The following is an 18,022-nucleotide window of genomic DNA, read 5'->3' on the forward strand; positions in this document are numbered from 1 at the left end:
ATCATTGATATGACTACTAATATACAGTAATCTCATATGTAGCAAAATTTTAAAGGATCAGTTCTCCCAAAAATAGTCTCATTAAGCCTCATTTATGCGCATATTTTTTCAATTTATTTTCCCAGGTTTTGAGATGTTGACACTTCTGCCTCCACCACAGTACAATGGAGGCGAATGGGATTTGTGGTGCTCACAGCATTGAAAAATTACATTTAAACAAGAGTCTCCGAGTCTACACCTATGCTAGCAGCTCTGTGAGGCTGTGCACAGTGGTGCTTTGAGCTAAATGCTACCACTAGCAATCATCAACAGCATGCAGCAAGGTTTGCCATTATCACTATCTTGGCATATTATCATGCTAACATTTGCTAATTAGCAATAAACACAAAGCACAGCTGAAGCTGATGGAGCTATCATTAGTTTTCCATGAATTTGGTCATAAAGCAAATTATTGCTTCAACAATAAAATGTTGACCTGATGATTAATGATGGCGTCACAATTGTGATAACTGTTCAAACTGAGAGGGTTATAAATTCATGTATGAAATGTTTGAAATGGCAAATGTCAAGACATTTCATTTAAAAAAAAAAAAAAAAAAAAGAAATTTCACAAAGATGTGAGCACAACAAACAACATACCATCGCCCTCAGTGTTTCAGGGTGGAGGCAAAAAAATACAAAATACACCCAAAACTATCTGCATGCCTTCATACCACAGGAGGTACAGCTAAGTGGGAAAACATGATTTTTGTGATTTGGATGCACCAGCCTTTAATCAGACCCAGATGGTTTATTGGGTGTGAGGTTCGTCCCAGAGACCAGGGAAGCTTTAGTCAGAGATGTTAAACATTTGACCACTGCGTTGATTTGGGTGAAATATACCTGATTCCACTGTTGTAAAAAACAAAATGACCGCTCTCTGTGCTCCTCAGCACCCTCAGTTTCTTGAACAGCTCGTTCCCATGCGGAGACACGAAACATTTTGATGTGATTTATGGTGCCGCTAAGTCAGATTTTCTCTCTCTGAAGTGTAGAGTCTGTGAGTAATAATTGGCTCAGGTCACTGGGTGGACAGAGAAAGATCAGAGGCTGTATGTTCGTCATCATCAGAGGGAGACTGAGAGGATGACGGACGAATGGAAGGGGAAAAAAAAATAAAGTGTAAAGCAAAAGGCTGGCAAGCACACAAAGGGAAATAAGTTTAGAGTTTGTAACTGACTGACACTGACACTGGATGAATTACTCTTCTTTAGTATTTAATTGACATTTTTAAAAGACATCAAAGTATGAATGAGTGTAAGTGTCTATTCTCATTTCTATGTGTTGAGTCCCTTGCTTTACGACATTAGGCATTTTTCTTTTTGGTGGGAGAAAGGCAACCTAAAGTGACACATGAGATGGAGAATCATACGTCGTAATGTTGGTTCTCCTCATCTTCGCAATACGTTGTGCCATGTCAAAGAGCATGGGAGCATGAGAGTCAGTCTGACCCAGCAGTCAAGGCAGGACAAGCAAGGAGGGAGACCGACAGCAGGCAGGGGGTTTTCCCAAGCAATGTTGTAGAACAGCTCTCACAATACTCTATAAATAAAGACTAGTAATGGATTTAGGATCTACAACTGTAAAAGATTGTAGGACGACTCATTGTCTTGTCTGATCTTGAAGGTTTGCGTGCTGTCCTTTTTTGGACACAGAACTACCTTTTTTCTTTTTCTTTTTTTTTTGGTCAGAGATAAAACATTCAGCTGACATTTATTGATGAGGCATGTCAGTAAAGATGTTTTGGCTCTGCTATGAAGATAAATTACTGGTATCATTTTAATTACGATTTGAGCCTCTGCACTGTTGATTGAAACTGCCAGAGCAGTTTTAGTTTGTAGTAAATTTTGTCTTCTTCTTCTTATATTTTGTTAAATCATTTTCTTTTTGCATCTTGACTTTTGTAGAAAATCAGAGCAACAAAACTATGTACTTTAAATGTAAAGGTGCCCATTTCCCCCCCAGCACAGCAGTATCGAGAACAGTAGTTAACCTATCGGGCTGTTGTGGGTGGCTTACGGGGACAAGCTTTGTTTATGTATTTTGGTTCGGGTGACTGGTGGGTTTCAGTGAAAGACTGTCTCTGTGTAGTTCCCTGATTTGCGGCTGCGGTGGAAAATTCTCATTTGGGATTTGAGTACACACGGCTTGAAAGCCTTGCAGTCAACACTTCATCAGTGAGCCAGGTCAACTAACTCACTTCACACAACGGATGTACACATATACACAAACACTCACTCACTGACAAAGTCACGCACACACACACACACACACACACACACACACACACACACACACACACACACACACACACACACACACCAGGCACTCTCTCCTTCTCTCTCTTTCTCTCTCTCTGACACACACATACTGACACAGTCTGGGCCTGCCTAACCAATCAGATTGAAGTGGAGTAGGTCCCCCAGAAGTGGGTGGGAGAGCTGTTGAAACAGAAGTCTGTCTCAGGACACTCAAAGTTTGCGTTGGTGGTTTGGAGAACTTTTCTGCTTACTACTCCTCTGCAATCATTTTCCTTTTTCATCCTCTTATTGTTTTTTTTTATTGAACTCTGGGGTCCATTAGGGAGCAGCTTGAGTGTGGAATGGCTGAACTGGTGCGAATCCGTAAGAAACGGCTGCAGATCCCCATCTCTAGGTAAGACAGGGGGCTAAAATTAGTAGAGATTATATCATAGTAAGCTATCTACATGTTCAGCCTCTCTGTAAGTGCATAAATAAGGCGGGAGGTCTTTACCCAACATGCTACATCTTTGAAATTAACACAAGTAGCTGTAGTGTTTGGTGCAGTTAGGCTGTCTGGATCATATTCTGATGTCTGGAGTAGTTTTCTTGTTTTGCGGCCATGGAAATATGTGACTTAAAAATACACCCTGCAGTGAACAGTGATGAGTGATAATGCATCACTCCTCAGTGGATTTTCTTGGACACATTTTACATCTGCACACCTTCGGGTACCGTAAGGCAAAAAATGAGAAGCTTATTCTGACCTTAAAAAGTATCCTTTTTACCATGTTACTACTTTTGTCTCTGAATATACTTAGCAGCATGTGAGCAGACACTTGTTGCTCCTGAGTGGTTGTGCGAACACTTGTCTTACTCATGCTTTTGCTGTGGGAGGGAAATGTGCTGCAGAGGTGATTGGTCATGTGGTTTTGTTTTGGTTAACACACTGATGTATTAGTGTGTGCAGGATTCACAGCTTCAAATCTTGTAAGTGTTTTGGGGTTATTTTTTGACAGAAGTTCACACATTTCTTTCACCATGTTTGTCAATATTTACAAGTGAACTTTCAAGCAGGTCATGGTGAATTGGGATATAATCTGATGTGGATTTAAGTTTTTGTTTCCTTTTTTTCCAGGAATATATTTAAAAGATTTGTGCTGACAGAGCCGATACTATTCAAACACCTCTACATTACTGTGTTGATATGCACTTAGTAAGGATGACACTATGCAGTGTGTAGATTCAACAAAGTCTGAGCCAAAGGGAGATTTGTCTCTATAAACAAAATTTCTCAAGTGCACTTGACGAGTAATTTCCTGTAAACGTGCTGTCAGAGGCTCTTCTACCGCGAACAGTTGGAACAAAAAAGACTGTGTTATCACGAAAGATTATTTGAGATTGAAAGCGAGCAGTGGTATTCAGATGCATGCTATTTTTATGACTCAACAGCTTTTGAAAGCCTTTGCCAGCGTGATAAACACTTGAAAAGCTGTGAGCGTCTCATCCCCAGGAGTTGGCTCCACAGCGTGGCCTGGCGCAGTTTGAATACAGTCGTTATGGTCATGGCACCATACAGGCAGCCCACCAAAATGTTTTAGAGGAATTATCTGTAGCACAAATAAGTTATCATATCAAATAAACCTCTCATTCAAACAGTCATGGAGAAAATAAAATCCCAATAAAGCATTAAGGTTCCAGTTCTATAAACTGAGGTGAGATTCTTTATCAGATGCTGTATTATCTATCAAAGCTTTTGGATATATCACTGAGATAAGATTACATTAACACATTGCAGGTGGGTTATGTTGTAGGTGACATGAGCTCCAAGCATTTGTTTTTTATTATGCAGCAGGAGATTAATGCATTTCCATCAGTTCCCTTTTGTAATTTGATTAAAAGTTTCAAAAGCAAGAGTGAGCAACATGTTCTCAGATGAGATCAGAATGTGGCCAACACTTTAATACTCAAAAACATGATTCTTCACATGGCCCACTTTGACAAAATGCAGGTTACATAAGACCCTGACCATGGGAAGCTTTCCTCTCATGGAAAATTTGGCACTAACGATGCCCTTTTGCCACTGGCTTTCTTTGGACAGCATGGCATTTAAATCGCTTCCAAATGAACTCTTTCCATTCACGAGGAAATATTTCAACCTGTTGTTAAAACACTGCTCGGACCTTGTTTGACTCACTCAAGACAACGACAAGTGCTGTCAATTTAGAGCCACGTTTAGAAAGCATCTATCACACAAAGCCATTTTTTTTCAGAATGACCTTTCTTCTGTAGCTATAACGTTTATTGCTGTACCTAGTGTGATTTAATGTGAAGACTTTGATGCCAAACTGCTGTAACCTCCAACCATTTTCACACCACTATCGCCTGTCAGTGATTGCTGTTTTGAGAGGTGAAACGGCTTCCCAGTACTTTCAAAAAGGGCATCTTTCCTTTTATTTTGTTTGGATCACACCCAAATACATAATTATGTTTCCTTTCAGGCTGAGGAGCATGCTGAAACAGCTGGAGGAGAAAGATGTCGACTTTGAAGAGATCAAAAAGAATCTAGATTTCACAGCATCGTTACTAGAGGCAGTTTACCTCGATGGAACAAGGTACACTATAGTGGAATAATATGCTTTTGAAAACAAAAGCTAATTAATTGACATTTTAGATCAATTTTCATGTATTTATGTTCTCGCTTCATGCTTTAAACGCTATTAGCAGCAGCCATTTATTGGCATGCACAGGACACTGTATTTGTTCCAAGCCCAATAGGCTGCAAAAAAACAAGATGGTAACTTTACTTTTATATATGAAAGACATGTATATACTTTTTTGCTTTCTGTGAGAGATTCAGATGAGTTAATTGATACCACTCTCATTGTGTATAGTAAATATGAAGCTACAGCTAGCAGCTGGTTAGCTTAGCTTAGCAAAAACACAGGAGCGGCTAGCTAGGCCTTGTCCAAGAGAAACAAAATCTGCTTACCAGCCCCCCTAAAGCTTTTTATCGACATGTTATATATTGTTTTTTTAATCCATACAAAAAAACAATGTTGTTTTACAGAGTGTTATGCGCTTGACAATTTCTTGGCTGAGAGTAGTAACTTCCTGGGGACTATCTTTGCAAAGAGACAGGCTACCTGTTTGCCTCAGTTTCCCATCTCCTGCCTGCAGCCTGTAGCTTCATATTTTAAAGAGAGAGATGAGAGTTGTACTGATCTCATCTAACTGTCAGAGAGCTAATACGCGTATTTTGTAAAAATGTTCCAATACGATTCCTTTAAAGGTGCTTTATGTAAGTTTTCTCAGCCATTAAGCATTGTTTCTTGTTGGAAGTGGGTGGTGGTGGTGATAATGGTCACTTGCCGATAAATTAAGCTATCGTTGCATTTACAAGACAAGACATTAGAATATGTCCTCTGATCAGCATTACATCTTCATCCTCTCATGCTGAGCTGAAGGCGGACTGAATGCTATTGTATAGGAGTATTACAAGATGGGACAGGTCCGGGCTAGCTGGTTAGCATGCTAACTTCAGTAGAAGAAAAGAAGTGATAGAAGTAGATTCAAAACGAGTTAAAATTGCTGTTGTTTCCCACCACTGGCGACAGCTGTTGGTGAGTAAATGAATGAATTTTGATGCTGAACTTGCATCTAGACTGGTAAGTAAACAGCTCTTAGCTCCTAATGTTGGCTAGGTAGCAGTAGCAAAACTTACATATAGCACCTTTAGTTTCCATTTGAGCTCTATAATTAAAGCAATTACAGAGATTTGCAGAACTCCTTAAATGTATATTTCTGTTTTTTAAAGCCTTTTAAAGTCACTGTCAATATATCTATATAGTAAAGTTTTATAGTGACAACATTCACAACTGCCATTACTGTATTCTTCCACCAAAGAAGTCTAGTAGTTTAGTGCTTTCATCCAGCTGTTATTGACTTCGTGTCTTCATATCATCCGTCTAACAATCTGTGTGTGTGTGTGTGTGTGTGTGTGTGTGTGTGTGTGTGTGTGTGTGTGTGTGTGTGTGTGTGTGTTTTGTCTCCCCAGGCAGTGTCTGGACTCTGAAGACGATCTACAGCAGCTGCAGTCGGACGGGGTGCCTGCGGAGGTCACCGACTGGCTGGCATCCACCTTCACCCAGAGGGTTCGACGGCCTGTGCGACGCTCAGATGAGAAGCCCAAGTTCCGCAGCATCGTCCATGCAGTGCAGGCTGGGATATTTGTGGAGAGGTATAACAACATATGTTCAAGAAATCCAAATTGTGTAATTATGTCAGGATGTTAAATACTTTGCAGTAACATTGCAGCTGTTGTAGAAAGAATACAGAAGCACTCATACAGCTATATGTTTTCTTTATGACACCTAAATATAATAATATAAGGAAATTATCATCTCATACCATAAAACTCCCATCGTAAATGACTGATTTCCATATCTGTACTATAACTCTAATGTAAGCTCATACAGTGTTGTTACTGTTACAGCTACAGAAAACACAGACAGCTGCACTGCACTGTGAAACATTAACCTCCTTTTCTCTTTAAAACATCCTTCCAAAGAGGACAGGGCCTTTGGAGGATTTATATAAACAGCTCCTGAGTCGAGTTCACTGCACAGTGTCAACATCTGAACTTTAACTGAACTCAACATAAACATTGCATTATTCCAGGATGTTCAAGAGGGCCTACACTGCAGCCATGCCCGACCAACCTGCTGTGGTTGTAAACTGCCTCAGGGTAAGTCCCTACTAATCATAAATCTCACAGTGAGTCATGTGTGTGTGCGATAAATTTGACATCACAGAAAAGATAGTATACACAGCACAAGTATGTATCAATAACGCAGTCCTCTCCTTCTCCTCAGGATGTCGACCGCTGGAACTTCGACGTGTTTGCTCTGAATTCAGCCAGCTCTGATCACGCACTACGAACTCTTTTCTTTGAGCTGATCACCAGATATGAGCTCAACAGTCGTTTTAAGGTCTTCTCATTTTAGATTTAAACTTTCCATACAATATGTTGTCATAGATATGCAAGAATTTCAGTGCTTTGGATGAAAAACTCACCACTACAGCTCTTGTAGACTCCGCTCCAAAACTTGTGTTGTAATTTGCAGATATAATCAGGCATATGGGTTTTATTAACGATTTGTGGTGTTTGAAGAAACAGTGGGTTGCCAGATTATGTGTACAAATTGACACAAACCTTTGAACCTTGGATTTTTAAACACACTTGTAATGATTATGTAATGTATTTTGCAGATCCCCATCTCGTGCCTGACAGAGTTCCTGTCTGCACTGGAGAGAGGATACGGCAAACACAGCAACCCCTACCACAGCCACGTTCATGCTGCTGATGTGACTCAAACACTGCACTGCCTGCTGCTACGCTCAGGACTCGTGGTACACTGGACTCACCTGAATACTTTTTCAGTATTATTAATGGCTGGTGTTTTTCTGTTTTTTTTCCCTCAAATTTCATCAAATCCTATGAAAAGATAAAAAGCAACAATATGCCAACAGAGTTTGTTTCACAACACTTTCCATCCTCCTTAACATGTCTATGACACTTAGCCCCAAGCCCATTTGTTCCTACAGAAGACATTGATTGATGGAAGACGTCACGCGGTGCAACACTGTAGCCCATTTAGCCACGCCAGTAACATTGGTCTAACGATGTCAGTCGGCCAGGCCGCCGCTTTCAGTCATTGTCACCGTGAACATTGATGACATTTTGGTGTATGCGTTTAGCTGAAAGCATCGCTGTGTCTAAGGCACAATCTCACATAACCGCTAGCATGGCTTTGACTAGTGCTAGCTAAAAATGAACGACCAATTTTTTGCGAGTTCGACACATATAGTGACTCCCTTCTGTTACGCACTGCCTCCAGGAAACAGCCATCTGCTCACACAGTCAAGTCAGACAGACAAAATCTCTCGTCGTCTCCCACCTACTCTGCTTTTATATGTCATCAAACTGACTGCCAGCCGTTGAAATGAAAGGACAGTGAAGCATTTTTACTTCCACTTGATACCCTCATATCATGTTAGTGTGTCCTACACTTGGTGGCCTGAAGGATGTGCACTCTATACTTGAAAACTCAAACTACTTAATAGAAATTGGAGGTCCAGACCCAAGTATACCCTGGTAAAGTAGCAGTCAAACTTCATGGTACTACTGTAGACTGTAGTTTGTGGACAACAATGGAGATCTATGGTCAATTAAATCCAATTTGATTTTAAAGAAATGGGAAGGATGAGTTGCGACACAGTATATCAGTAAATTGATTATTCCTATGTCACCATACTAAAATTTGATACATTAACATAAAAAGTAACAGGTTCCTCTCGAAGTGCAGTTTGTTTTTATGTTTATTTGTTACATCTCTTGTGTCTATAAAGCACTGGCTGACAGAGCTTGAGGTGATGGCGTCGCTGTTTGCTGCAGCTATCCATGACTACGAACACACGGGAACCACAAACAACTTTCACATCCACACAAAGTAAGCTCTTTTTCTGAAACATGTTTTATTAGCCCTGTCCTATAAAGCACCAGCTATATATACGCCGCATCCTGTTGTGAAACTGTAGAATAGTAAGGGATGTCAGGGAATGTAGAAATAGTACGGTAGTATTACTTAAAGGCCTTTGTGCATTTTTGGAAACAGAGAGAGAGAGAGACAGAGCACTCTAAAGCAAACACATCTTCTTGCAGGGAACACAGTATTTTTAGATGCTGATTTTCCACATAGGAGGGCTGGAGAACGCAGTCTCTTGGCACCCATCATCATCATCAGGCCTTATTTTGGGAAGAAAGCACAAAGATGCCTGTCCACAATAACAGAACATATCTTAGTTACATTATATAAACAGCATCTGTCATAAAATCATACTCCACCCAAATCATATCTTCAAACACTGTGACACACTCACGTCCTCTAGGCTTAAAAGGCTGGTAACCTTGTTTTTTGTTACCTTATGAAGAGTATTGGCTGTGATCAGCTTGACTCTATATTCACAGTAGAAAAAATATTAAAAACCTCTCAAACCTCTCCTGCAACAGAATGCCCTTCTCCACTGTCCACCTGTATCCTGCAAACAAACAAACTAAATATGACAATATAAAGGGGAATTAAGTCCCCCAAAAAGTCATGGTACAAAAGTTAAAAAGCATGTAATGTAGCGGTTTCTATGTATGTTTTGGTTCTGTAACACAATTTTATGCCTAGTTTCCTATAATTTCCTTAAAAGGAATTGGTACGTGAATCAAAATCCATATGAATGTTCTTCAAAATGACCATGTAATTTAATTGTAATTTTAGGAAAAAAAAGAGGCAGTTTCAACTGGTCGACCAACTGACCAACAGCAGCTGAGTTTATTTAGCAATTTCTTAAAAAAGAGGGTTAGGGTTAGATATGAATGGAGCACATCTTTCAAGGGAATTCCACCAAGGAAATCAACAACTCCTTCCAAACTCACAACAAACAATTACAATAAACTTGATCTGTTAAGATGAGGTCTGAAGCCCACAGCTCTTATTTATTTATCCGACTGACAGGAAAAGTCATCAAAAACGAGATCAGTTCAACTGGGTTCAATGCATAAATAAAGTAACTTTGTTTGTATTTATTTGGAATGACCCCTCCCCAAAGATATGGAAAAATCTTTTCAGTACCTCGGTATTTCTAGTGCACCATTAACTACAGTAGAGTAAAATATCTGTTACAGATACAGAGCAACTGTCTCTATTTTAACTGTCGTGCCAAATTATTTTACCGGGAAACTGCCTTTATAGGATGTTTTTAGGTACCAAAAGACATTTTAACACAGTGTTGTCTTTGAAGCATTTTCACGAACGTTTTAAGGATGGCGGGAGCTTCAAAATAAGCACTAAATGGAAAACATTTAGTAGTACTTTTTAACAATCTAATAACGTAGATTATGCAAATGAATGGACAAGGAACGCCTGATTGACAAATTATTTAATTAACCTGCTATACTGAGTCATTAATACCCACATGTGCCAGTTTTTATCACATCCCACTCCTCAGCACTTTTAAATCCATCATTATAGACCTGCAGCCATTGTGCTTTAATGACTCCCTGAGGACTCTGCTTTTATCCCGCTCTCCTCCACCCCACACTATTACAGTGTTGCACACTCACATTTTTCAACTTACCCATCTATTTGTCTCATGTCTTACCCTGTCTCACTTTCCTGCTTCGCTTGCCTCCTCTTTCTTTTTCAGGTCCGAGTTCGCATTGATCTACAATGACCGGTCGGTACAGGAAAGCCATCACCTGAGTGCAGCGTTTCGGCTGCTGCAGGACGACCAAATGAACATCTTCATTAATTTGACAAGAGAGGAATGGATGTAAGATGACAACAAATCTAATATCTGAATTCTTTTAGCTGTTCACCTTTTACTTTAGAAAGAATACTTCAAAGTGGATACCATAACTTATTAAAGTTTCAAGGGAAAATCAAATGTAGAAAATAGGTTTTGTTCGATTTGATGTCAAGAAATTTCCACCACAGCAATAATGAAGTTTAACTTACAATTACCCATCTAAGATATATACAGTAAATGCTTATATAGTGAAAGAATATAGACTTATAAATAAACCAGTGATCACCAGTGATCAATGACAGATGCAGAGACAAAAACTCACCCGTCTCCACCAACAGTTGCATTTTGAACAAGAAGCATACAGAGCACTATTTCCTGGAAAAACCCAAGAGCTCTCTCCGCCTACATAACTTCACACCTGAATGTAAAAAGTTCGCGACCGTTCTGAGAAATCACCCACTGAAATCGGAAGAGACCAACCACAAAACCAAGATAGTAATTTAAAAAAAATAAATAAAAAAAAAAGAAGAAGAATTGTAAAGGGGTCAAATGTTTTGGTGCACTTATTTTGTTGGAGACTATAGAATTTTTTTTGCCATTTTTATTATGGACATAGAAGGTATATTTTTCTTATTGACAACAAATCCTATTAAAAGAAAAAGGTCCAAAAACAAACAATGAATTAATCTTACTAATAAATATTGCCGTTGTAGCTTTTTTCTGTGCCATAGACATCCATTTTTCGTAAAACGTATTAAAAACACATCAGTGGGCACATGAGCACTTTAGTGTTGGTCAGTCCCACACATACCATACTGTAAATACTTAGTGGAGCACCAAATGTGTATTAATCCGCAGCTAAAAATAGTCCCCAAAAAATACAATATTTATTTCAAATTGAGTAACGTTTGCTAAAAACTATAGTGTCCAACTATTTTAGTAAGAATATTATAGCCTTAAAGAAATGAAAATATTACTCTGTGAAAAGATATACTACTGCAGAAGGAAATATGGGGTTTGGGGCTGAGTGTCATTAACAGGATGGGGAATTCAGAAAATATTGAGACACCGAGTAACATATTGTTGGTTTTGGTCTTTTCATGTTATATGTTGACACTAAGAAAAAATATAAAGTGTAGATTTTTTTTTAAATATTTCATGGAAATAAGAACATCTGGGGTGACATATCGGCAGTGATGGGGATAAATTCCCCATGAGGATAATTGTCCTCTAGTTAGACCCTGACCTTTGAGCCCCTTAGATAAAATGTCTCCATTATGAATCAATAAAGCATCACATTACTATCACTGTTTAGTGACTCATTCACTAATCCACAGTGGAACAGTGAATGAGTCACATGTGCTTCCACCAACAATCAGATATGTGGTCAGGGAAATAAACTTGTCATATTGTATCATAGTTTTTTGATACAGAATTTACATTAGCAACTGAAGTAAATGTCAAATATGGTTAATGGTCATTGATCATCATATTATAACATCATATATAACTAAATAAGCTCAATTTCCATGTATTCCTGTGAGTGTAAATAATTCTTGAGTACACTGGAGTAGAGTTTGCGATGTGAAAATATCCATACTGTATCTACAGTTTATATATTCATGGAGGCTGATGCTTCATATATCATAGATATAGTATGGGACTGTGTTATTCATGGAAAAGCTCTGCAGATAACAGCAAAGATAAACACCAGCACTATAGTCTATGGGCTTTTCTAGCAGCCAGTGTTACCATGGGAACAAGAAAATCCATCAGGAAATCTTAAAAGGTTACAACCCCACTGAGTCTTCCTTCCTGCCTTTTTTACTCTATTCAGTTCCTATCCATCATACAAGGTCAACTAGTAAACTGTGTGTCTTTGTGTGTGTTTTTGTTTAGGGAGCTGCGATCACTGGTTATAGAGATGGTGTTGTCCACAGACATGTCCTCCCACCTACTCCAAGTCAAAGCGATGAAATCCTGTCTACAGCAACAAGAGCGGTAACGCTAATGGGCTATGCTGTTGTTTACACTGTGTTGTGTAATCACAATGTTACAAAATCAATGTTCACCGCAGAGTCAACTAATTAGAAAAATATCATACACACAGAGGCAGACGGCCAAATTACTGTCACTCTGGTTGGTGTCACGTCTGCTTTTCAGACATGTCTGGGGGCACGACAGCACAACAACAAAAACAAGAGGTGCATTATGCTTTTCTAACAGGATTGACAAGCCAAAAGCACTGTCTCTGTTACTTCACACGGCTGACATAAGCCATCCGTCCAAGCCCTGGGCCCTGCACTCTCGCTGGACCAAAGCCCTGATGGAGGAGTTCTTCAGACAGGTAGGAACTCTAATAGACCTCAACTGTCAATGCGACTGTTTCATCTTTCTCTTTTCTTTTCTTTTCTTTTCTTTTCTCAAACACAACAGAAAACAAGTTGGAATGCCACAGCCCATAATTTTTCATCTTGGGTGAAGGAATAGTTCAAAATTTTTGGTGCAGTAGCTGGAGTCAGCAGCTGGTTAGCTTAGCATAAACACTGGAAGCTAGCTCCTACCAGCATCTCAAAGCTCACCAATCGACACATTACATTGTGTTTCTTTAATTCATACATTAAAACCAAAGTGTAAATATATTGGATTTTGCATCTTCTAAAATCACTTTAGATCTCCCTCTTCCGAGAGCAGTCACTCAGCTAATATGCTTTTTATCTTTCTCAGAAGGTGGGACTGAATGTTGAGGCACTTATTCTGAAAGGGCCTTTTTGATCATCTACTGTTTCTCGGATGAATGAAATGAATACATGTACATGTAAAAAAAAAGAGAAGAGTTTCATTTAGACCATCATGTAGGTGCATAACATTAACAGAAAATATGACGATGAATAGAGACACAGAAAAAAGAGGGTACTAGATAGTCTTTCCATAAGTATGGATGTTAGATCTTAAATCTAACGGTAAAGAAAATCTTTCTGTCTTCTCTGCAGATACAGTATGTTCAGATCATTTCTACTCTGCCGTTCTTTCAGGTCCTACCTACTTCTAATCTTATCTGACTGGTTTGATCTCTTATTATCTTGACTTATCTTGAGAATTGATAAGTCAAAAGGTTGGACACCTAATAACAGCTTTGTAAATGACTCATCGGAGTCTGAAAGCGAGAATGGGAGCCTTCAAAGAGTTTCTTACGTCGGAGCTAAAGAAAACGACATAAATACCACCTAAGGTATGAAGGAGAGACAGTCTTATCTTAGAAGACTAAGTTTTATTAAAGATTTAAGTCTGGAAAATATCTGCTGAGAATTGATTGAATCAGATAAACCATTTGATGTTGTTGAAATTATGTTGTTTATTTTTGACCTTTGGGAACCATATGTAAATATGTAACCAAACAATTTAGGCAAAAAGGTGAGGAGGATTGCCAAAGTATAACCTTTGATGTTGATGATTATTTTGTCTAACTGAGGTTCAAAAGTTGATCTTAGCCTTGGAAACAGAATTAAGAGCCAAAACTGACGAATGAAAGGGTTTGATGAGTTTATTATTATATGCATAGTATTAGAAAGGACTGGGAATTTCATTATTTTGATAATTCTGTTCAGTATTAATGGAAATGATTTATTTGATGTTTGGGTTAGGGTTCATGTTTTGTATTGCGATTTTGTTACCACACGTGCAAATAATCCACAGTGATGGTGAAGCCGTTTGTAACATTTTTTATTGTAACCATGACGACGCTGGTCCTCTAACTTTGAGGAAGTCCTTATTTTAACCCAAACCACGATCTCCTCCTAAAACTAACCAAGCCTTAACCTAACAAGACCATGACTATTCGACAGCCTACCATGACGATGAAGGTCAGGTACACTTGTCGTTATTTAGGTTGTTTGCGAGGGTAGTGACAAATGACTAAAATACGTTGAGGTTGGAGGACTTGTTTTGAGTTACTGTAAGAAGAAAACCGTTAATCATCCTTCTTACAACCTATTTAAAATGCCATTTTCAAGTAAAAGCCCACTGAGCCTTACCAAAAAGCAGTGAAAAAATTGGCAGGTGTTGTGTGGTTGGTACATTAACTGAGTGGGTTTCCAGTAAATGTAGAAATAACTTGCTATATACTGTCATCTCCTCTCTGTCTGTCCTCTATTTTCGCTGCCTGGATTTGAAAAAAAATAGAATAGAGGAGGTGTTGAGCAGCCCTGCTCTCTTTGAAAATAAGATGTGAGAAATCTCCCTCTGAAAAGCCTCTTAATGTGTGTTGTGTTACTCTAAAAAAAAAAAAAAAAAAAAAAAAGCAGTTGCATGTTGTTTTTTTTTTAACAATCTTAAAGTCTCAGGTTATGAGTGATGTAATAAAACAACCTTTAAAAAGTTATTTTCAGGCGATGTGTGGGATGCCCTTTAAGATATCTTCTCTCTCTCTTTCTATCTTTGTGAGGGTGATAGAGAGGCGGAGCTCGGCCTGCCCTTCTCTCCTCTGTGTGATCGAAAAAGCACCCTGGTAGCCGAGTCCCAGATTGGTATGTCTCACAAAACACTTTCCAGAAAACAATTTCTTCCTGTGAAGACATGAAATTGCAGCTAGTTGTATTGTATTATAGCTAAAACTCACTTTTCATAATTGCACTTTCTTCTCTTTCCCTTCTCTTTGAATCCAATAAGCCACTCAGTGACAAGCTTTATGTTGATTTATGTTCAGTACTGCATAATATGACCTTTCACACCTTATTGCTAAGATTACTGAACTGCATTTGAGTTTCTTTCTTATTGCAATAGAAATTGCATTGGGAAACTTACATTTTTATAGCTCAGAAACATCTGATTTTCACATGCTGATGTGCCAGCGTTTACTCTTGCAGGTTTCATAGACTTCATTGTGTATCCTACATTCTCTCTGCTGACGGACATGGCTGAAAAGATCGTCATTCCTTTGGTGGAGGAGAATCCAGGTCCACCAGACCCATGTAACAGACACAGGTATACACAAAGACAGGGCATGTACCACAGTGATACATGTTGGAATTTATGGTTATGGTACTGAATGAAGGGGTACAGGCTAACCCTAACTCAAGGCTAACACCAGAGTGCTAAAAGGAAATATGATATATTTTGGGAAATTCACATATTCACTTTCTTGCCAGGAGTTTGATATCTGTCTGTTAAATATGATGCTACAGCCAGCAGCCAGTTATCTTAGCTTATCTTAGCATAAAGACCTGAAAACAAGGGGAAACAACAGCCTGGCTTTGTCAAAAGATAAAGAAATCTGCCTTCCACCACATCTAAGGCTCACTAATGAACTTGTTATATCTTAATCTCTACATAAAGTAGTGTAAAAATAATAATTTGTGGTTTTACAGGAGTAATGTGGGTGATTTTATTTTGGCCAGGAGATGTTCCTGGAGACTTTGCCAGTTGCTTGGCATTGAATAGTGACAACAACCACAAATTGTTGTTTTTACACATTGGTTTTTGTACAGATAAGATATAATGTCTTAATTAGTGAGCTTTGGAGGTGCTGGTATGGATTTTGTTATCACCAGACAGAGTCAGACGAGCTGTTCCCCCTGTTTCTGGGTGTCAGTGCTAAGCTAACTGGCTTCTGGCTGTAGCTTCAAATTTATCACAGACACTTAAATCTTTCAGTAAAAACAAGAATGTTATAGAGGGACTTACAATTATCTGAACCTCACTGTGAACAAATTAGCAAGGAAATAAAGAAATATATATATATATATTTATGAAAAAAAAGAAAAGGTGAAAAGGGAAAGTACAAAAATAAAAATGAAAATGTCTTGGTATGACAACCTGTCATTTCTCAATAGTAATCTTTGGAAGGAGAGCTCCAGAGGTCTGCAGTGGAGTCTCGCTCACATCACAGCTGAGCTGGTGAGTTTCCGCTCCACGTGGACACGACACACCGAAGACAACAAGCTCAAATGGAAGGAGAGTGGCTCCAATGGTACGTAACACATAGTATGTTAATTCATTTAATGCTCAGAATGCCCTGTGTAAAATGAGTGAACAAAACCTTCATGGGATCTTAACATAGAGCGCCTCACCACAGAATAAATCTATTACAGAGTGAAACCTAAGACCCACACTAATTGTGTTGATGTTCTGTTCTCAGGATTTAGAGGTCGACACTATTTTAAGAAATTCTTACAACATAGCAGTCTTGAACATTTTAATACTTTTCTTCTGTCATCTTTTGTACTGGTTTAATACTTCTAACTTAAAATGATCACCTATGAAATGTTTGACAATCTCTGCTCACACGGATTAAAAGACCTATTTTATTTTGAGATAAGTGACTGAATTGGCAGGAACAAAGCCACTTAACTCCATAAATGTGCTCAGTCTCCTTGATTTGATTTGTTATCTACATTCATTTCAGAGTGATCTCATGAGGTGATTAACAGATACAGATATTGTTTCCCTTTCGGCTTAACAAAATTTTCCAATGCCTTTTCCAATATTCTTTATCCCTCAGGATTTTCAGACCCCAGACTGACAAAAGAACAGAGGTCCAGACAAGAGGAGCTGTCAGAAAAATCCCTGCAAGACCCCAACACAGATACAAACCAGTAGACAGTAGTAGTAGTAGGTCTTCATTTGTGATATGTGCTTTTTAACATTGGGTCACTGTTTGTAACAAAACCACAATGCCTTCTTATATTATGACAGCAAGATTGGGGGGGGGGGGGTTAGGGTTAGGGTTAGGGTTAAGGTCATCTTCCCAAGGTAAGATGCCGTGTAGTCAGAGATATGTCCTCATGTCTTATTTCAAGTGTAGTATACTATGCTAATTTAAATGCAAAGTGTACATGCTGGCCATGTTATACAGTATAGTCCATGTTATTAATTTAATTTGCCACTTAAACACTTTTATAGTTTGAACTGTACACAAATCATTTAACCTTGCAATAAACCTTGAAAATCTGTGAGTGTTTGTCATCGAGCTGCTTCGTATTGATTCATTATAAGGCTGGCTTTGATGTTGTGGGAGATCATGCTTTTTAGTTTTTCACTGAAACATTTAAAGGATTCAAGATCAAAGATCCTAATCGCAGAGCGGTCATTTTAGTTCTAATGTGATCTGCTTTTTTAAAAACCACTTGAAGCAGTTTGAAGTTTATTTAGCCATGTTTACTCCTGTTCGGATTCATAAAGTCAGATTTAGTTGCTCTTTGATTAGGCAAGTGGAGCCTGCTTGTGAAAGAGGCAGGCAGTGTGTCTCCACCAAAAGCCCATTGTCCTGTCCTGTCCTGCTAAAGTAGATCCATGTCTGCTTCTTAATCATAGCAGGACAATGGAAGCATCATTCACATGGCTTATAAGCAAATATATGATTTTAATATAGCTCCAACACATTA

At 38.7% G+C, this 18,022-nt stretch overlaps 1 protein-coding gene across 1 annotated transcript; it reads left to right on the top strand.

Annotated features, from left to right (window-relative positions):
- The first annotated feature begins 2,506 nt into the window (after positions 1-2,506).
- LOC111670175 (dual specificity calcium/calmodulin-dependent 3',5'-cyclic nucleotide phosphodiesterase 1B) lies at positions 2,507-17,593 on the top strand. The gene is made up of 14 exons (XM_023426785.2): positions 2,507-2,694; positions 4,781-4,894; positions 6,337-6,519; positions 6,960-7,026; positions 7,154-7,270; positions 7,551-7,691; positions 8,691-8,791; positions 10,539-10,664; positions 12,540-12,641; positions 12,867-12,987; positions 15,085-15,166; positions 15,506-15,623; positions 16,472-16,608; positions 17,140-17,593. Exons 1-14 carry the CDS (start codon positions 2,642-2,644, stop codon positions 17,235-17,237), a joined length of 1,560 nt encoding a protein of 519 aa, XP_023282553.1. The 5' UTR covers positions 2,507-2,641; the 3' UTR covers positions 17,238-17,593.
- The last annotated feature ends 429 nt before the right edge of the window (positions 17,594-18,022 follow it).

Source organism: Seriola lalandi, unplaced genomic scaffold (genome assembly GCF_002814215.2).
Source record: "Seriola lalandi dorsalis isolate HSWRI2012SDOR001 ecotype SW California unplaced genomic scaffold, Sedor1 jcf7180002054840, whole genome shotgun sequence".
Lineage (NCBI taxonomy): Eukaryota > Metazoa > Chordata > Actinopteri > Carangiformes > Carangidae > Seriola > Seriola lalandi.